The 22,720-nt window shown below is 29.1% G+C and overlaps 1 protein-coding gene across 2 annotated transcripts in view; it reads right to left on the reverse strand.

The window, feature by feature from the left end:
• Window positions 1-22,720, reverse strand: part of LOC101237767 (fibronectin type III domain-containing protein) — a 72,403-nt gene that overhangs the window by 42,212 nt on the left and 7,471 nt on the right. For both annotated transcript variants that reach the window (XM_065817642.1, XM_065817643.1), the window contains exons 2-6: window positions 7,435-7,719; window positions 6,234-6,572; window positions 4,664-4,769; window positions 3,711-3,898; window positions 1,417-1,555 (exon numbers count right to left, since the gene is read on the reverse strand). In XM_065817642.1, coding sequence (XP_065673714.1) covers window positions 1,417-1,555; window positions 3,711-3,898; window positions 4,664-4,769; window positions 6,234-6,572; window positions 7,435-7,719 — 1,057 coding nt within the window. The remainder of the gene's footprint in view (window positions 1-1,416; window positions 1,556-3,710; window positions 3,899-4,663; window positions 4,770-6,233; window positions 6,573-7,434; window positions 7,720-22,720) is intronic.

Consider the following 22,720-nt stretch of genomic DNA (forward strand, 5'->3'; position numbering starts at 1 on the left):
TCCAAACTTTTTGGGCTCCATCAGATGACTATAAGTTGAATTTCGATTCGTTACTCCACAGGATCTTTTTCCAGAAACTTAATGGCATGTTTTTGAACTTCTTAGCAAACTTTAATCTTCTTTTCATGTCTTTTTTACTCAAATATGGTTTATTACGCACAAGTCTTCCTTGAAATCCCTGGTCTTGGACACGATTTCTAATTGTCTGATTCCATAATTCTCTTCAGCTTGCTCAACCAATTTTTGAGCAGAAATGAAGCGATTTTTCTTGATTTGTATAATTAGTTTCTATCAAAACTCTTAGAAGTCTTTATTTGCAACCATGCCCTTCTTTTGTGGCTGTTATTCTGATCAAATTATACTTCTTCATCATGTCGGATACTGTATTATGAGGAATTCCAGTCTCATGCTGCACCTGACAATAGGTTTTACTTTGATTGACTAGATCGACAGCTAAATTTCTCTGAGAAACAGTCCAGTGACTTTTACCTCCAACCATTTTACTTAAAAAAACATGAAACTTTTTTTTATACAAAACTTTTTTTTTACTACAAAAGAACGGTTTTTTGTTATGCAATTTCATTAATTGTATAAAAATTTGCTAAAATATTTTTATACAATTTTCACATAAAATTAATTAAACTTACCTTAATATCACTTGGTTGGATAATTTTTTTACAAGCATATTCAATACTAAGTTTCTTTTAGGACAAATAATAAACCAACTGAAGCATGAATCAAAAAATATAAACGCTAAATAACATACTATTCCCAACAAAATTAAAATGACAGACAAAGTAAGTATTGCTATTCATTGTTTTCAATATAATTTAGAGCATAAACATTTTTTTGGGGGAAAAACTTGGTCGGATAATTTTTTGAGACACTGTATTATTGGTTATCCATTAAGTCTTTGAACAAGTTTATTATGTTTTTAACAATACATTAAAAGGTTTTCAGAAAACCTCATTTGTATGTAACTGTATGATAATATTATTAGTAATATATATAATTTCTTTTCAAAAATTTTTTCCAGGTTTACCCAATTTTGTCTGAAATTCTACAGGACTGCATGTGTTTGTAGAGTATTTTTCTCATTCTTTAACTCTGTCAACATGTATTGGTAGAAAATTTTGCTCATTTTTTAACTCTGTCAACATGTGTTGATAACAAGTTATTATTTGACTAAACACACAACCCTCCAAAAAAAAAAAGCATATTAAAATAACATTTAAGTCTAACATATTAAATAGTGTATTAAATATGTATATTAAATATACTAATAAATTTATATACTTTATCCATTTTAATAACATTTTAGGATTTTAATTTTTACATGGACTTGAGTAAAAATGGAATTAAATTAAATTGAAAAAATATTTATACACTTCATCTATAAAAAATGAAAACTTTTACTTTGATTTGATGAGGGTGTTATTAAGATACCATTCATAGTAAGGAAGTGGGAAGCTATCAGCCACACAGCTCAGTTTTAAAGTTTCTCCATAAGTAACAGTATTTGATGATTCTAACTCTTTTGAAAATATTGGATGACCTAAAAAAAGATTTATCATATTTAAAATTAAAATAATTATTTATCTTTTTTTTTTAATTAAAATCACAACCAACAAGACTGCAAGCAACCATTATTAAGTTAAGACTAGAAAACAAAGAATAGAGTGAAAGAGCAATAGTCAACAGAAGAATTGAAAAGTTGTAGGTTGTATGAATCAGGAAAATATGAAGATGAGAGAGAACTCTGAATGATTGAAGTGGGGGGGAAAAAACTAGACAAAGAAAAATTTCTAAAGCATGCATGGACAGATACAGTAAAAGGATGCGACTTTGCTGAAGTCAAGCAAGACATGAGTCAAGCGAAACAAGTTAAGCTGCTGAAATCAAGTGAGATATTAAGTCAAGCAAGAAAGAGTTTTGGTTGACGGAACTAAAGATAATAGCATCTTTAAGCAGCAACCATGAAATGAAAGCAGCAAGTATTCATAGAAAAGAGAAGAGATACAACCTTTTGATAATGGGAGAGAGGCTCAAGCTTGGCAGATAGTGTAGTTCCAACTAAGTTTAGAATAAGATTTTTGAACTAGAAGCCTCATTAAATTAAAAATGCCCAAATATGACAATAGTATTCCATACAGAGACAAAAAAGAGATTTGTAGAGGTAGAGATTGAAATCAGGAGTAAGATAATGGAGAGCACAATAAATAAAGGCACCCTTAGCAGATGTTAATTTTGCAATGGATAGTATATATGGTTTCCATGAGGGGTCAGTAGTGAACGACACTTTAAGTAGAGGTAAAGAATAGGACTCAGTAAGAGGGTTGCTATTCATTAATAAAGTAATATCAACAGTATAGTGAATGTTGTTTGCGGTAAATAATTTAGTTTTGTTAAAATTCACAAGCCACTACAAGCTCCAAGAAGTTATACAAGTGAGATCAGATTCAAGATTGGGTGCCTGTTCTAAGCAATCGACTTCTGTCAAAAAGACTTCTGTCAAGACAAGAGTGTAAAGTTAAGTCATCAGTAAATAGAGTCACTTTAGATGTAAGATTGTCAAGAAGATCATTAATGTAGATAAGAAATAAAAAAGGACAATGAATAGAATCTTGCGATACCCTAGAAGTTACTGGAAATGAAGAAAAGTGTTGGTCTTCAAAGATGACTTTAATGCTGCGGTTAGAAAGAAATGATTTAATAGCCTCAAAAACTTTTCGAGATACACCATACGAAGCAAGCTTATGGAGAAGACCAGCATGTCAAACTTTTTTGAAAGCTTTAGACAAGTCAAGAGCGATAGCCCTTGCTTTTCCACCTTCATCTAATGCATGATAGAATCTATCAGTCATAGCAGTTAGCAAGTTAGCCATAGGACGAGAAGAAAAATATATTGATTGTCAGAGAGTAAGAGAGTATTTGATGCAAAATGAGATTCTAGAAATCAGCTGATTAAAGACAAAAAAGTTAAAAAATAATAGAGAGTTGACTGATCAGATAATAGTTAGAGGGATCAGAGTGTTCTCCAAAGTTTTTAAAAAAGAACTAGAGATGCCATTTTATACAACCAAAAAAACAAGATTCAGACAAGTATTTAATAAATAGTTAAAATTGAAGAAAGTTCTGAAGAACACTTTTGTAAGACTAAGACAAGAATGTTGTCTAGACCTCAACCCTAGAAGAGTTTAATTAAGAAATGACTTTCGCAAAGGAAACCATAGTGATTTGGATGTCTAACAATGAGATAACCAGTTTAACAAGAATGGTAGAAAAAGTATGACTATTCAATCCAAGAGTCAAATTAGAGGGAAAAGTTTGTTTCAAAGAGTTCTGAAGTTATGAGCTTTAGAGCCAGCAGGGTTAGTGATGTAAGCCATTCAGTGTGATGAGTATTAAAGTTACCAATAACAAAAATGTTGGCAAATGAGGAAAAGAGAATCGGCATGGTAAATTTAAAAAAAAAATCTAAACAAAGTTTAAAATTACATCTAATAGAGTGCAGATTTGATAAGAACAATAAAGAACAAAGAAAAAAGTGATAGAGTGAAGAAGTGGGACATAAAAGAACAGTCAAAAGCGAACAAATAGATGAATTACTGCGTAAGTATACGCATATTTTAAGTATACACAATCATATCATAAGAATGCACAATCTATAAAAAAATAATAAAAAAATTAAATAAAAGCTAAAAACTTACTTTGCACAATAAGTTGACCCTCTTTTTCAGAACTGCCTAAGTAATTTTTGGCAACACATTTGTAAGTTCCTGCAGATTCAAAGGTTACTGGTCGTATATTCAAGCTCATTCCACCATCTCTTATCTCATAAGGTTTTGTTTCATTAATAATTTTACCATTTTTAAACCATGTAATTTCAGGTAGAGGTCTGTAAATGAATTTAAAAATTTGAAAACTATATATTTATGAATATGTAACATACAGCATATACAACTGTATAAGCTAGAACACAATAAACAAATTCACAACATTTAATGAACATATTAAACTTATTATTATTTGCCTAACCAATCATCTCATCCAAAATTAACCAATCATCTTACCCAAAATTAAAATAGGCCTTTCAATTATTTTTCCAATTTACATTTAAAGTATATCAAGTTTTACATCAAGGATTTCGTTATTCTGATCTTCAATTTTCATTGTAGCAAACACTACGTCCCTCTGACAGTTTTTTATTTAACAAATAGAGACTAACTTTTTATTCTTGACTTAAATATTGTCTCTTTCAATCTTATATACAGCTTCAAAATGTCTTAATATAGTGATGATTGAACTCAATACTTTTTGGTAACAAAGCTATCATTGTACCAGAACACTACCATGTTTATTTATTTGTTAGAGCACCACCATTGCATTTATTTATACCATTAACCGCTATCACCTTTATTTATATCATTACAGGAAAACTACCGACTTCTCAGTCTAATTAAAAAACTTAAGTGAATAATTTTTAAAATCTTTTGCAAAAAAAAATTTTTAACATAAAAAATGTTAGCAAAAAGTACAAAGTTTGATTGTTACCATATTCAGGTGTTTTGGAGCCTATTCTATAAGCTTGAAATGTATGATAACAAATATTAACAACAACAATAAAAAGAAACTAAAAGGAAGAATTAGCAATCTTACATACCTTCCAGTGGCTCCACAATTCAGTGTGTAAGTTTTTGAATTATTAACCGCATAATTTTGTTTTGCCATAAAAGACTCTAGGTTTGCTGAAAAGTTTTGGTTGTCATCTAAATAAGTTTAAAGAAAATGAATTAATAAATGTAAATTACTTACTGTACAACAAACAAAAAACATTCACTAAATTAGATAAAACCATCACAACCTTTTAAAACCTAAAAATTTAAACTAATATATATTGTTTAATATGGTATATAATATGTGGCTAATAACATTTAACAGACATTAAAAAAATAGTTTCCAACTTTTGTTAACTTTGGAAAGCAAAGATCAATTTAGGGTAGAAAATAATAAAGGTCTGTCCTACCTCTATTAAAAACATAAGTTCTCTGCCCAATGGCTGATAATTGATGAAATCAAAATAGTGGAGTTGAATTTAAATGAAAAAAGCCTCACAATGTTTTTACTTGTTTTTTTAATTTTTTTATTTTCAATCCTTTTGGTTTTAGCGGTGCTTTGATATACAATAGGTAATATAAAATACAAAACAAAATTTTTCTATTTAAACTTTATATAAGGTAATACAGGGTAAGATTGACATGTGATTTTTAATTTACTGCGCAAATTTTTGGACCTTTAGTTATTATTACTTTTTTCCTATAACTTTTTTTTATTATTTATAATTCTTTTATTACCTGGAGTTACAAAATTAAAACAAACAATTAAAAATATATAAGTTTTGACTGTTATTATTTTTAGAGTAGTATTTTTTGTTTTGTTTTTTTCATTAATTTTTGCAATATGATAAATTTACTGTTTCATTAAAACAGTTTTCACAGTTTTTAATAAATTAAGAATTTAATAACCAGAAATATTCCCAAATATTTTAATTTGGGATCACTGAATTAAAGTCTTGGCTTCACTTTGCTACACAATAGCCTATGGTTCCACTACCAAAAATTAATCTTGTGCGTTACCTTATTCAGCAAAAATTCTGGTATAACTGTTACTTTCTGCAACTTTTTTACCTCAAGTGTTACTCAACTTTATCTTTTTACTGTAACTGTTACTTTCTGCTTAATAATAACTGTTGTTTTCTCCTTCAACATCAATGCTTCGGAATTCCTAAATTATGTTTCACCTTCTTACTTTTCTATTTCATATAACTTAATGCTTTTTAAGCCATCTGTTGACTCTTTTCATGCTTTATAACTTTGATTTCTTGTAAAGACTAAACATAACTAGTAGATGTCCACAGCCTTATGATTTAGTGCTATTTTGTTAGGGCTTCAGACAAACTATTTCATATTGCAGATGCATACTTAAGTTCTAGTTGGAGAATCATCACCTATGTCTCTCAAATTGTTCTTTCTGTAAAAAATTTGTTATTATTTATAATGAGATAATGAAGTTATTGGAATTAAATTGAAAAATCATTTTAACTTAATAATCAACCCTGTTTTGTACATATCACTCACAGTTGTTTATAAAAATTTATGTTAAAATATTTTTGAATAGATTTTAAAACATGCACTAAAAAATCTATATCATGATTTTAATATTATTTAAAATACCTTTTTCAATCACATTTATCTTTTGTTTAACACTTTGTATAGAGTGCTGTGATTGGTACAATATACAACTAATTCCTCCAATAATGTTGATATCTTGTACAACTTCTTCTGTTAAGTATGCAAAAACATATTCATGATCTGAAATGAAACCTAAAGAACTCGGTTTTCCGTTTGACCATAGAATGGGAGGAGAACTTACTGGGAGATCACCCCACCAATAAACTTGTCCTATACCAGGTTTGTGTGGAGGACACTTTATTTTGAGAGGCTTTCCAATTTGACCACCAATATCAAGGACAGTATCTTCAACTGAAAATCCTTTCTTGAAACTTCCCATGCCTGTAAAGAAATATACATGTCTAAAAAATATTCCAGTTTAACTTTAGCTGTATATTTAATACAATTTGTTTTCATTTTTATTGCAAAAAAAAAAAAAATTTATATTCTCCTTAAAAAAAAAATCAATAAAGATGAAACCAGATATTTTAAATCTAATCAAAAAAAAAAAAAAAGATTTAAAACAAACAAAAAAGAAATGGTATAACAGAAAAGTTATAAAACTCTTTTTTAAAAAAAATCAGCAGCTGTATTCATAGCTGCTCTCCATTAAGCTTAACGTATTCTCTCCATTAAGCTTAACAGAGTTTTGGTATGAAATTGTATTACAATATTTTTAAGTAAAGAAATGATTAAAACTTCATTTAAACTTGTTTAAGTAAAACTAATACTAAAATAAAACATAAATGTTAAAAAAAATTATATCTTTAAAAAACTTTTTTATTAATGTAGTTAAAAAGAAATTTTTGACTAAAGCTCCATTAAGCCTTTTTTTTTTTTTTTCAATTCACCTCCCCAAGACCAAGAAGGCAACTACAGTCAAGGAGGCTACTTTAGTTGTGGTTACAACCCTCTCTTAACTCTATAACTCCTAAACACAAACCTTGAAAAACAAGGTCACTGCGCGGAGAAACAAGTTGAGCCTGGTACTACCACGGACGTGGTGGGTATCAACTCGGAACTTCTCGCTTATGAGGCAAGCGCTCTATCACTACACTGCTACCGCTTAAAGTTAAACAAAGAGATAAAAATACGGCCCCAACCCAGTTGATATGTTTGGGACCCTGGATTATAAACACTGAATTGCCTCAGTTAGTAAACAAAAAAACCATAAATAAAAACGAAACATCAAAGAAATACATACTATGTACTCGAACATCTATTTGCCCAAATGAGGAGCCATACTGATTAGTTGCAACACATTTGTACCTTCCAGAATTGATTAATTTCATTTCTTCAATTTTCAACTGAGAATTCCCTTTACTAAACTTAGTCAACGCATTCTCTGTTATATCACTATTATTAAATTTCCATGATATGCTTATATTATCTCCTTTAACAATACAGTTCAACACTAAAGTATCTTTTCCTCCAATATCTTCAAGTGGGTTTTCTGTAACTTTTTGTATTTCGAGTACACGAGGCAATGCTGGAAAAAAAAATTAATAATTACAAATGTGTTTCAAGATACACTAACATACACACAACTTTTGTATAAATTTTGCATTCACTCAGAACAACAGAAAATACTTTTTTATTATAGAGAATTAATTATATAAACTACTACCTAAACCTGAAAAAAAATGAGCCCCATAAATTTTGTTTGTATTAAAATAGACTAGGACTTTTTTTTTGTTTGTTTTATTAATTTTTTTCAATTTATTATATTGAGTTTTCATAGATAAAAATATATAAATGAGAACTTAGTATGTTAAAAAATTTATACAAATGCATTTTTTTATTACACACACATTTTTTGTGATATTTTCACATATTGTGTTAGTAACATACTATTATTTGAAATCCTATAACCTCTTGAAAATCTCTTTGCATCATATATATTATATATATATATATATATATATATATATATATATATATATATATATATATATATATATATATATATATATATATATATATATATATATATATATATATATATATATATATATATATTCCTAATTAAAGGTTAAAAAAATAAGATTCTCTAGCTAAAGTTTGCCAAAATTTATTATAGCTTTGAAATTATTGCAAACTAATAATTTTTAAATATGAAAAAATAAATAAAAATAGAAATGGCAACTTACTAATGAAATAAAAACTTAAAACTTTGAAGAAAATCATTGTTTTCTGCAAACTTAACTTTAATTTCTAACTAAAATTAAAATCTATTTTAATAAAAAACTACTTGGGATTTCCCCTACTTGTAGTTCATAAAATTGGTAACTAAAGTTATGCAATTAATTTTTCACAAAGCCTTCTAACAACTGCTACATTTCTCAAGTAAAAATGTAGCAATGTAAATGTTAGCAAAAAGTTTAATCTTAAAAAATAAAAAATTGGTTTGGTGTAACACCTTCAAATGATGTTACTTCAAATGCTTTGTTAGTTCTTATGTTTATGGGAATTATTTATATAAAAAAAAGAAGTTTTGTATAATTTTTATTTAAATTTTTTTTTGAACATTTAATTTAAAAATGAAATAATTTAAATTTAAAATTTAAAAACGCAATTCAAAAAAATTAAAAATTAGATAAAAAATAAAGTTTTTGCAATTTTTTTTGTGCCTCTTAGATTAATTCTTTTTTTAGAAAAATCCCTGTCTTTAGGAGGAAATTTTGACATCAATACAAAAAAGTTTATTTTTTCTCTGATACATGTGCCTCTTAGACTATTTCTTTTTAAATAAATCCTTGTCTTTTGTAGTTAATATTTAACATCAATGCAAAAAAGTTTATTTTAATAAAATTTTTGGATTTTCATTTTTACAGTTAATGTTTAACCATGTTAATCAATAAAGAAGTTGTTCGAGTTTTTATTAGTTTTATTCTTTTTTTTTTATCACAAAGTTATTAGATTCAAGATGAGAGATTAAATGTTTGTTAATTAAAGATTCAAAAACCTTGCTTATGATAGGAAGAAGACTAATGGAACAGTAGTTAGACAAGTCAGTTTGCTCTCTTGAATTTTTGAAAATAGGGATAACAGATGCTGCTTTCCAGCATGCCAGAAAACAAGACTCTGATAAGCAGTAGTTAAATAGTTTTGAGAGTATAGACGACAGCTCTGGAGAACACTTCTGCAAGACTATAACAGGTATGTTGTCCGGGCCACAAGCTGTAGAAGAGTCTAAGCAGGAAATCACTTTAGATACAGAAGCCTGAGTGATACAAATGTCAAGCAATAGATCAACCTGTTTGTCTACAATATCAAGTAAAACACAACTAGTGGAATCAAGAGATGAAACTGATGAAAAGTTCTTAGCAAACGATTCAGCTTTGTCTTTAGGTGAGGCGACAAAAACTTAACCGTACAAGAGATTTGCCCTTATTATTGACACTGTTAAAGATTCTCCAGAAGTTACAAGAACCTAATTAAAAAAGCTTTTTTAAAATGGTTTCCAGCAATAGTAAGATCTCTGTTTTCTAAGGAATTGTTATGCTGATAGATTTGGAAGTAACAATTTCGATTGGAAATTGCAGCAGCATAATGTGAGGTAAACTATGGAGAAAAGTAAGGCTTGACTTGGAATTATCGAGAGGGAACAAGATTCCATGCCAGCCTGAATCCAAAAAGTTATGCAAGAAGCACAATTATCAGCAGGAAGACAAAAGATTTCTACCCAAGGGCTGTCACAAAAAAAATCACGGAAAGAGTCCCTGTCAGCTTTAAGGCAGTTGTACGAGGTATGATGATAGGGGGATTCTGATGATGAAGAAGAATGGGATAATAGTTTTAGAGAGATCAAACCATGATCAGAAGCACCTAAAGGTAAATGTGGAGAAACTGAGCACTGACAAGGATCAGAAACAAGACATAAGTCGAGTAGAGAAGGTAAATCATTCAGGTTGTCTGGAAAATGAGTTGGAAAATTGACTATTTGAGTTAGAGATTGAGAAAGGCAAAAGTTGCTGCCCTTAATGCCTGCAGAATCATTGACACTAGAGCCAAGCAATTCAGTGTGATGAGCATTAAAATCACCAACAACAATGATATTGGCTGATAGATAAAGAGAGAGGGCTTGGTCAATTTGATCAGAAATAACATCAAAAAGAGTGCAGTTTTGAGATGAAGGAGAGCAATATAGAACAAAGAGAAAGACGATAGAGTAAAGTGGTGCTAAACAAAAGCACATAAAAAAGTACTCGGTGGATCAAAACCTAGTTTCCAGACAAATGGGTGAATTCTTATGAATGTAAATGTCCAGGCCAAGTATGTGACTATTGGAGTCTTTAGAAATTAAAAGAAGATAACCATCAACACTAAAATCACAAGATAAGACAGCCAAATTCAAATTAGTCTCACAAAGAGCAATTAGGTGTGGTGAACTTTGCATGAGATAAGACTCAACAGAAGAAATGTTACTTCGAAGACCACGAATGTTACTGAGTGATAGGTTTAGAGAACATGGTGATGACAATGGTTTTTTGTGTTTTATAGTTTTTAGTACTTTTTTCATTTTTAAATTTGTTAAAGAAATTGACTCAAAACATAGATAGTGCTCAGTACACTATTTAATAGTCCAAGCAATTGTCTCATTACTATAAATAAACTCAAGCCATAACAAAGGGCTCCAAATGTGGCCTCGGCAATGCACACCAACAGTACAAACACAGACACTTTCCATGCGCAACATGGCACTGTTAAACTTTGATATTTTTCAGCTATTGATGGAAGCAGCCTCTCTGAGAGCTACTACAAAATTCAGGAAACCTGACAACCAGCTGGCCTCAGAACCATAAAACTGAGTTTTAGAGCTGTACCCTCGTCAGGAGATAATAGAATGATTTGCCTAGTCATAAAAACAGAGACACAAGCAAAACCCATGCATTGAGTCAAGAAGATCCAGCATTCGACATCTAAACTGGAAACAATGCATTATAAATACATCTGTACCAGTCTAATTCAATCTAAAAGCCTAATTCAATCTAAAAGCCTAATTCAATCTAAAAGCTTAATTAAATCTAAAGGCTTAATTCGATCTAAAAATATATACAAGACCATTTTTAATACGATTTCTTGAATTATAACTATTTACTAATATTACTAAACATAAATATTAAAAATATACACAATATCATTTTTAAAAAAGGTTATTTGCAAAATCGTTTTTTTAAAATAGCTTTTTTTTTAAATTTTAAAAGAATGTAAGATTAAAAAAGAAAGAACTAAATCAAAATAAGATATCTAAACTTAAAATCTTTTAAAAAATGTCACCCTGATGATATTTATTTAAAATAAGTTATTAGCAGATATAAACATATACTTTGATGAATTTTTAAAATAAAAGTATAAAAGAAGTATTTTTTAGAGTAAGTACAATTTTTAATTGTTTGTAAGTTTCCAGCAGTATTAAAATTTTTTTAACACCAAAAAAAGGGTAAAACCCACTCTAATTGTGAATAAAACCAAACCAATTGTGAAACAAAAAAATTTTCTTTCAATGTTTTTTTTCTAAACATCGAAAGAAAAAAAAAAAATTTTAATTGATATAATTTTAAACTCATTTTTTAATGCTTATTTTTGAAACAAACATAATTTATCTCATAATATATCATTAGAAAACAAAGTTTAATTTTCATGGCGCTCTTAAGCTATTCATTGATATCATATTCATCTTTAACCTGATGCCTTAAATGTTTATTATATGCTAGAGAAGACCTTTTTTAATTTTATATATTTTTTTAACTCCTAATTTTGTAAAAACGCTGCATAAAATTTATTCCTGGCTAACACCCTAATATAAATTCATATCAGCCTCGGAATTAAGAAAAATAAGATCAGCAAAAAAATTGCTGACCTAAAACTGTTCTAGGTTGGCATCAGGTAGGCACAAAATGTAGAAACACAGCTCGAAAAGTTAACAAACACAGGAAAATAAGCATCAAATTGACAGGAAAACAAAACACCAAACATCAACATTTGCTTAAAAACTTGGAAAAATGAAGAACTTTACTATATTATTAGGAATTCAAATAAAACATTAAATTTCCTGATTTTACTATAATTACTTTATTTAGAACTAAAAAAATTTTTAAAAGTTAAATAGAACGCTCATGTTTTTGTTTTTATTTTAATTATTTTATTTAGAACTTGAATGAAATGTTCTTTATTTTGATTGTTTTGCTTACTATTTAAAGAAAAGGTATTGTTTACTATTTAAAGAAAAGGTATTGTTTACTATTTAAAGAAAAGGTATTGTTTACTATTTAAAGAAAAGGTATTGTTTACTATTTAAAGAAAAGGTATTGTTTACTATTTAAAGAAAAGGTATTGTTTACTATTTAAAGAAAAGGTATTGTTTACTATTTAAAGAAAAGGTATTGTTTACTATTTAAAGAAAAGGTATTGTTTACTATTTAAAGAAAAGGTATTGTTTACTATTTAAAGAAAAGGTATTGTTTACTATTTAAAGAAAAGGTATTGTTTACTATTTAAAGAAAAGGTATTGTTTACTATTTAAAGAAAAGGTATTGTTTACTATTTAAAGAAAAGGTATTGTTTACTATTTAAAGAAAAGGTATTGTTTACTATTTAAAGAAAAGGTATTGTTTACTATTTAAAGAAAAGGTATTGTTTACTATTTAAAGAAAAGGTATTGTTTACTATTTAAAGAAAAGGTTTTGTTTACTATTTAAAGAAAAGGTATTGTTTACTATTTAAAGAAAAGGTATTGTTTACTATTTAAAGAAAAGGTATTGTTTACTATTTAAAGAAAAGGTATTGTTTACTATTTAAAGAAAAGGTTTTGTTTACTATTTAAAGAAAAGGTATTGTTTACTATTTAAAGAAAAGGTATTGTTTACTATTTAAAGAAAAGGTATTGTTTACTATTTAAAGAAAAGGTATTGTTTACTATTTAAAGAAAAGGTATTGTTTACTATTTAAAGAAAAGGTATTGTTTACTATTTAAAGAAAAGGTATTGTTTACTATTTAAAGAAAAGGTATTGTTTACTATTTAAAGAAAAGGTATTGTTTACTATTTAAAGAAAAGGTATTGTTTACTATTTAAAGAAAAGGTATTGTTTACTATTTAAAGAAAAGGTATTGTTTACTATTTAAAGAAAAGGTATTGTTTACTATTTAAAGAAAAGGTATTGTTTACTATTTAAAGAAAAGGTATTGTTTACTATTTAAAGAAAAGGTATTGTTTACTATTTAAAGAAAAGGTATTGTTTACTATTTAAAGAAAAGGTATTGTTTACTATTTAAAGAAAAGGTATTGTTTACTATTTAAAGAAAAGGTATTGTTTACTATTTAAAGAAAAGGTATTGTTTACTATTTAAAGAAAAGGTATTGTTTACTATTTAAAGAAAAGGTATTGTTTACTATTTAAAGAAAAGGTATTGTTTACTATTTAAAGAAAAGGTATTGTTTACTATTTAAAGAAAAGGTATTGTTTACTATTTAAAGAAAAGGTATTGTTTACTATTTAAAGAAAAGGTATTGTTTACTATTTAAAGAAAAGGTATTGTTTACTATTTAAAGAAAAGGTATTGTTTACTATTTAAAGAAAAGGTTTTGTTTACTATTTAAAGAAAAGGTATTGTTTACTATTTAAAGAAAAGGTATTGTTTACTATTTAAAGAAAAGGTATTGTTTACTATTTAAAGAAAAGGTATTGTTTACTATTTAAAGAAAAGGTATTGTTTACTATTTAAAGAAAAGGTATTGTTTACTATTTAAAGAAAAGGTATTGTTTACTATTTAAAGAAAAGGTATTGTTTACTATTTAAAGAAAAGGTATTGTTTACTATTTAAAGAAAAGGTATTGTTTACTATTTAAAGAAAAGGTATTGTTTACTATTTAAAGAAAAGGTATTGTTTACTATTTAAAGAAAAGGTATTGTTTACTATTTAAAGAAAAGGTATTGTTTACTATTTAAAGAAAAGGTATTGTTTACTATTTAAAGAAAAGGTATTGTTTACTATTTAAAGAAAAGGTATTGTTTACTATTTAAAGAAAAGGTATTGTTTACTATTTAAAGAAAAGGTATTGTTTACTATTTAAAGAAAAGGTATTGTTTACTATTTAAAGAAAAGGTTTTGTTTACTATTTAAAGAAAAGGTATTGTTTACTATTTAAAGAAAAGGTATTGTTTACTATTTAAAGAAAAGGTATTGTTTACTATTTAAAGAAAAGGTATTGTTTACTATTTAAAGAAAAGGTATTGTTTACTATTTAAAGAAAAGGTATTGTTTACTATTTAAAGAAAAGGTATTGTTTACTATTTAAAGAAAAGGTATTGTGTGGTTTAATCAAAATGTTGTTTTTATTATAACTATTTAAAATTTAAAACTTTGTTTACCTGTTTTTTTTTTATTTTGAATTTAAATAAAAAGTTCTATATTCAGCTTTTATTTAAATTATTCTTTTTTGAATTCAAATAAAATGTTTATTTTGTTATTGAATAAATGTATTTAAAACTTTTAACGTAATTTATTTATGAACATAAAATACATTTACCATTATTCTATTGATAACTAATAAAATTTATCTATAATATAATCTATAAATATAGTCTTTAAGTAACTATAAGTATAATCTTTATTTAAAATACCAATCATTATACCAAGCCTTACCAGGAAATGTGTGCGGTTTTTTGTCTTGTATGTCTATGCATGAGTATTTTATTTTCGACATCTTGATCACAGCCGTTTGCAAGTTTTTTTATAATAGGCATTGGGAAAAAAACTAAGTTTCAAAAACAAAGAAAGCAAAACTAACAAAATAGGAAATTAATATAAATTTTAAATAGAAAAAAGTTAATGTAAAAAATAATTTAAATAATTTGTGTACTGTTTTTATTTCTTTAGTGTGGTTGTTATTTTCAACAACCAAATTTGATAAGGCAAAACAAAAAAAAACTTTTTTAGTCGACATTAAAAAGAATGATTTTCCTATATTTTATTTGTTTTTCATTTTAAGAGGAAAGCAAAAATATAAATTGATATCTGTTTGTAAAATATATTTTTTTAATTTTGATGTAACAAGTATATATTGTCAATATATGAAAACGTCAATGTAATGTATGCGTATACTTTTACGTATAACTTTTTTAATTATATAAATATATTTTATTGTCCACATATATATACACACATACGTATACGCAAAATTAGCTTATTTAGATAAAACATTTACTTCAAACACGGAAAGTCCGTAGTTCGAATTCCGACAACTTTTTTTTTGCTTTGCCTTATCAAATTTTGTTGCTGAAAATAACAACCACTCTAAAGAAATAAATATAAAAACACTGCACAAATTATTTAAATTATTAATTTTTTTTATTTTTTGCTATTTATTTAAATAGAATAAATATCATTTTAATTTCCTATTTTGTTAGCTCTGCTTTCTTTGTTTTTAAAACCTAATTTTTTGCGCAACGCCTAATATGGAAAGATTGCAAACAGCCATGACCAAGTTGTCTAAAATAAAATACTCTTGCATGGACATACAAGACAAAAAACCGCATGCGTCAAAAATAAATACATAAAAAATAAAATCAATAAATTGTGATAAACAAACAAAAGATTATGTTAAGCATAAGATTGTTTTAACCATTGAACAATCCCATGTTTTTTTAAATTATGGTCACCATTAGTCGAGCCTTTTTTTTTTTTTTGAAGTGATCTTTAAATGTCCCGTGTATTTGAAAAACATCATGTTTTTTTACTAATAAATTAAAAAATATTTTTTACTATTTGTAACACTATTAAACACTACTAAATGTTATTATTCAAGTTTAAGAATATATATTCATACAATATAAACAAAAAAAAATTTAAATATAGTCACTAATATTCACTTTTTGTTTAATAATTGGCAAAGCACAGAGCTGCCCAAAGTCCTGCATCACATTTTACACATTCATATCTCGAACCTTTTCAAAATTTGTGTTAGTAACATACCACACATTTCTCTGAGCATTAATCCTCCATTATCGACTTCATTAATTGTTCATCAAATATGTCTTTTCATTAATCATTCATCAAATATATAATTTTCTATCTCTTCGTAAGTAAATATTTGCTTTTTTAATCATGATTTTTGCACTTTTTGAACTTCATTATCTGCCGTATTTAAAATTAAAGTGAACATGTGTAAAAAGATATAATTGAAACAAAAGCTCTGTAATTATGTAGTAATCAATTTTGTGATGACTAGACGTATAATTACTGATGAACATGAAGGAAATAGGAGAGAATGCTTAAAACCATTAAAACCTTAAAACCATACGGCATGGAAATTTAAGAACCGCTTTCAGTTTGCATAATAATAGGGCATGGACATTTGGAAACCACTTTAAGTTTGCATAATAATACGACATGGACTGTTAAAGGGTTAAGGAATAAATTATAAGGAAATATAATCTTTTTCAAATACCAAATTAAGATTTTATCATTATTTTTTGTTAAATTAGTTTAAATGATTTTTGAAACACTGTTTAAAAATACATTTTATTACAATGCGGTATTTTAAAATATGCTAATTGACGCAATTTAACTTTTAACAATGTAAATATCAAAGCTGCGTAAAAGTTACATTTATTAGCGTTATGCGTTTCTGCTATGCAATAAAAGAGTGTCATTAAAAGAAATAACTAGTTTAAATAAAATGAAACCTTAACAATGTGTAATAGCAATATATAATAACAAAAAGAAAATTTAAAAAAAAATGTAAAAGAAGCAAAATATTGTCATATTTCTTACATTTATTTTATTTATTAACTAACTTATTTATACTTTGTGCGTCCTTTATATAGTTGGAGGTGCCTTAGTTACTGTATAAGCTCACCTGTAATTTACTTTATATGTATGTTTGTGTTTTGTCTGAACTTTTGATGTAATGTTCACTCACCCGCAAGTTACTTTATATATGTTTGTGTTCTGTCTGAACCTCTGGCGTGGTATTCGCTCACCCCTAAGCTACTTTATGTATGTTGGTGTTCTGTCTGAACCTCTGGCGGGGTGTAGGTTTACCCGTAAGTTACTTTATATATGTATGTTTGTGTTCTGTCTGAACCTCTGGTGCAGTGTTTACTCACCCATAAGTTACTTTATGTATGTTTGAGTTCTGTTTAAATCTTTGATGCAGAGTAAACTCAGTAACTAACTACTTATTCCTAGGAAGTGACCAGGGCCCCGGCCCCAGCTAAAAATGAGACTTTCTGCTAATGCGGTCCCGGCCCTGACCCTAGCAAAATTATAAGACTTAACAGGGGTTGATAGCCAGGGTTAGAATAAAAATTTTAATACTTTATATATTACAATTTTGTACTTACATTTACTATTTATTAAATACTGGCATATATTTATATATTTTTAAACTCTTATATACTTCCAACAATATTGCAAGCAACTATTATTAAGTTATAAATTCTTTAAAATAGAGGATAGGGTTAAAAAGCTAGAAATATTTCTTTAAACTTTTTTACTTTTTAAGTCTTCAGTTGGTTAATTGAAGACTTAAAAAGTTGTAGGTTGTATGTAAAAGGAAAACATAAAGATAGGTGAGAGTTATAAAGACAGATTAGAGAAAAACATTGTATCGAACAAGGTTTGTTAAAGAAGACTAAACTGATTTAGGTATCACCACATAAAGAGGTAGCAGCTTCAGGACTAAATGGTAAAGGTGAAGAGAGTGCCTTACATATTACATGAATGAGCTTTAGTTAAGGAAAGAAAATACTCTAGATTATTTGTATTAGAGAAACAGTATAAATAAGGAAGACTAAAGCCTGATGATGATGATTACAATAATGATGATGATAATGATGATGATGATGATGATGATGATGATGATAATGATGATGATGATGATGATGATGATGATGATGATGATGATGATGATGATGATGATGATGATGATGATGATGATGATGATGATGATGATGATGATGATGATGATGATGATGATGATGATGATCATGATGATGATGATCATGATGATGATCATGTTGATCATAATGATGTTTATATATGCATATATATACAAAAAATAACATGAACTTTGAATTAAAAAAATATAGTTTAGGATATAGAACTGTTTATGCAGCCCCAATCAAAAAACCTAGCCCCAACCCCGACTATAAATTTATCAAATCCAACCATGGCCCCAACCCTCATATTTCCCAACCATATAACCATATAACCCCAACCATCATATAACCCCAACCATATAACCCCAACCATCATATTTCAACCCTGATTGCTTCCTACTTACTCCTACTATAAAATCTATGCTCACCTTAGTCTCTAGTAATTTGTTAGATGTAGTGTTTTTCTAATCCAATTCCAAAATTTCATGCCTGGTGTTTTTAAGTACCGTTTGCAGAAAGTAACTCCTTTTAACTACACTAGGTCAGGTTAGGCTCAGGATCATCTTGATCAACCTGCTACTGGTATCATGTAACCCAGTACTACCTGCCCCATGCCCTGCTGCCTTATAGGATATGCTTTTTTAGGCAAAGGCTAATAGAAACAAAATCCAACTTAGAAATCCCCTGCCTTAGGGCTTTTGGTTGAATAAAGGCTAGAGATAGAGATAAAAATAGTCTTCTTAATCAGATGTTATCTGCATCCAACTATGTACAAATACTATCTTGTAGAAGGTCACCTAGGTAGAGACTTAAGGTGTAAGCAAAATAACTCTGGCAACCACCTTTGAACACCAACTTCTTCATCCTAGGCAGAAAACATTGTAACACAAGTTACAATGTTTTCTGCCTAGGATGATGAATACTTGACTCTACTAATAGGATTTTGCTTGTGTCTTCTAGATAGTGGGGATGCAACTCTTCCTCCTATCTCCTAATAAGAATTAAAATCTAAATTTAAAAAATTTAATGTTTCTGAGGCCGGCTTCTAGTAAGGTTTACCAAACTCTGTCATAGCTCTCAAAGAGGCTGATTCCATCAACAGCTGCAAAATATCAGAATATTAACAGAACCCTGTTGTGCAAGGATGATGTCCCTGTTAATGCTTTTGGTGCACATTGTCGAGACCGCATAAGCAGCCCTATGTTACAACTTAGGGTTAATTAACAGAACTGAGAAAATTACATACCTTAGGAGGCCATATTCTATCTATGAATGAGTCAAGTTCTAATTAAACTTAAATCATGCCTAAAATAACCCAAAATTTTAAACATAAAAACCATCCCCACTACCTATCTGTTTTAATTTATCTTTTACAAATATTCGTGGTCTGCGACGCAACTTTCCATTATTTAATCCTTATCACTTGTAAAATTCACCAGACTTGCTTTCTCTTAATAAGACTAATTTAAATTTTACAATTTTTTAGATCTCCAATAATCACATGCTTTGCTTGATGGTATACATAGGCATTAAATCACCTATTTGTTATGAAATTAGGTTCAAATCCTTTGACGATTCTTTAATGTGCTTCCGCTTAGCACCTTTTCACTCTATCACCTTTCTCTTTGATCTTAAACATTCTCCTTTTACCCAAGACTGCACTCTTTTAGATGTAATTTTTTATCAAATTCTCTTTACCTCTCTGTCAATATTGTTATTGGTGACTTTAATGCTCATCACACTGAATGGCTAGGCTCTAACGCTACTGACCTTGCTGTCGCTAAAGCCTATAACTTCTGCATTTCTGAATCTCTAACTCAGATAGTTAACTTTGCGACCATCTTTCCTAACAACCCTAATCACTTACCTTCACTCCTTGATTTATGCCTTTTCTCTGACTCTAGCTTGTGTTCAGCCTCTCCCTTTTCTTTTTTAGGTGGTTTTGACTATGCAATGATCTCTATAAATCTATAAATTTTAATTTGAGTCTTGAATCTTATGGACATTCTCTTTCTTCCATTCCAATTAAACAGGTTAACCCATTGTTAGACATCACTCCAAATCATTGCAAATTAATCTAGTTTCCGTTGCTTAAGTCATATATCAATTAAACTCTTCTACAGTTTGTAGTCTAGACAACATTCCTGTCACAGTCTTACAAAGTTGTTCTCCAGAACTCTCTTTAATTCTAAACTATTTGATAAGTGCTTGACTGAGTCTTGTTTTCCTGCTTGCTGGAAAACTACATCTGTTGTTCCAGTTTTTAAAAACTCCGGAGAACATTCTGACCCCTCCAATTATCGTCTGATCAGTCTTCTTTCTGTTATTAGCAAGGTCTTTGAGGCTTTGATCAATAAACTTATCACACCCCTTCTGGAGTCTTAATGCCAGACGATCAATACAGTTTTCAATCTTCTTGCTCTATGACTGACTTGCTAACTGCTGTGACTAAATGATTTTATCTTGCATTAGATGGAGGTGGTGAAGCTAGGGCTATTGCTCTTGACATATAAAGTTTTCTACAAAGTTTGGCATGCTGGTCTTCTCCATATGCTTGCTTCAAATAGTGCATCTAGGAAAGTCTTTAAGAATATCAAACTGTTTCTTTCTAACCACTTTATTTAAGTCATCCTCAAAGGCCAACACTCTTCTTTATTTCCAGTAATTTCTGGGGTACCTCAAGGTTCTATCCTTGGCCCTGTTTTGTTTCTTATCTACATTAATGATCTTCCAGAGTGGAACTTCTCACAGTGGATTGTAAATTTTGTAGTTAGTGTAAATAACTGTATTACATATAAACTATTGTTGTGTTGCGACAAAAGGAACGTTGTAGGTGCGTCATTTATTACATTGTATATAACGTTTATAATGTTTATACCCTTGGGGTATTTGCAAATGTATATATTTTGAGTAAATATATTCACGAAGAGTGTGAGAAAAACAAATATAGAATTAATATTACAAGCTATTTCAGCAATGAGTATCGTAATAAAGTGTGCAGATTTGGTGTCGCAATATGATGGTTTGGGTGAATTTTCAGAATGGATACAGAAATTGGAACTGGTAGCAAAACTTCAAAAAGTTGATGAGTTGCATGTGGTGCTCCCCTTATTTTTCTCTGGCTGAGCGTTTGCCGTTTATCAAGGTCTTAGTGATGAAATAAAAGAAGATTACAACGAAGTGAAAAATGCACTGACTACTGCCTTCTCTGCTTCTCCGCTAACAGCATAAAAAGAATTTGTAAATCGCCGTCTTAAAGAGAACGAGTCTGTTGATGTATATCTCGCAGAACTAATGAGGCTGAGCAAGCTAATATCATCTCACATAAGCAAAGAGTGGATAAGGTGCGCATTCATTCTCAGGTTACCTGACGAAGCAAGAAAACAGCTGCAAACCGCATGCTCAAAATCAACAATGTCGCTGTACCAGATAGCTGAAAAATCAAGAAGTTTGGTAATCTTACGTCATAAAGAATCATGTTTTGTTAGTTGCGTGAATCCTGTTGCCATCAGTCCAAGGCAGGTTCCTCAAGGACGCGGAAAAAAGACCATAACTTGCTACCATTGCGGCGAGGATGGACATATCAGTCGAAATTTTAGCGAAGAAATTGACAAGAAGAGGTGGTTTGTGTGTGGAATGGACAATCACCTGGCCCTGCACTGCTATAAAAAGTGTAAGAACTCAAAAAACATGGAAGAGAAGACACACATTTTTGTGCGAGCGGCTACCCACAAAATTTAAAACCACCAACTCTCTGCGTATATGTTAATGGAAGAAAAATAAAAGCATTGTTGGATACTGGATGCTCCAAATCCATTTTAAGTCGGGAAATTGTAAACGCAAAAAATGTCAAACACGCAAGAGAAAAGGTTGTTATGATGAATGGAAACTCAATTGAAATAAAATGATTTGGAATGCCTGGTGGCAGACATTGTTCCTGAATATCAAATGCTACTTGGTATGGACGCAATACGACTGCTTGGAGGTGTCCAAGTCGGGAGAGACAGCGAAACCATAAACTTCAATGTGGAACAACTAACTATCGGTGCTACTGCTGTTCCTCAAGAAAAAACAAGTGAAGTATCCTCTTCTACTATTCTAAAGCTGATTGATAAAGACTTCATAGCAGAATTCAAAAATGGCAGTTGGAGTGTGTCTTGGAAATGGCTGATGGAACCACCAACTTTAACTAACAAAATTCCAAACTACCATATCTCTGAGGACATTAAAAGTGAGTACGCAATGGAAATAAGTGAATGGATAGCACAGGGATGGCTGAAACCATTTGAAGGGAGATGTAATGGCATCATTCCATTGATGGCAGTAACTCAACGAAATAAGTTAAAAATACTTCCAATGATGGACTACCGGGAGTTGAATCAATTTGTATCCAGTCATACTGCAGATGGCGATGTTTGCAGTACCAAACTTCGCAACTGGAGAAAGTTGGGAGAAAATCTTGAGATAATCGATTTAAAGAAAGCGTACCTGCAAATTCGTGTCGACGAAGCATTATGGAAATATCAAGTTGTGGAATATGAAGGGCAGCACTACTGTCTAACAAGATTGGGTTTTGGTTTAAATGTGGCACCCAGAATAATGA

The sequence above is a fragment of the Hydra vulgaris genome, chromosome 14 (genome assembly GCF_038396675.1).
Source record: "Hydra vulgaris chromosome 14, alternate assembly HydraT2T_AEP".
NCBI lineage: Eukaryota > Metazoa > Cnidaria > Hydrozoa > Anthoathecata > Hydridae > Hydra > Hydra vulgaris.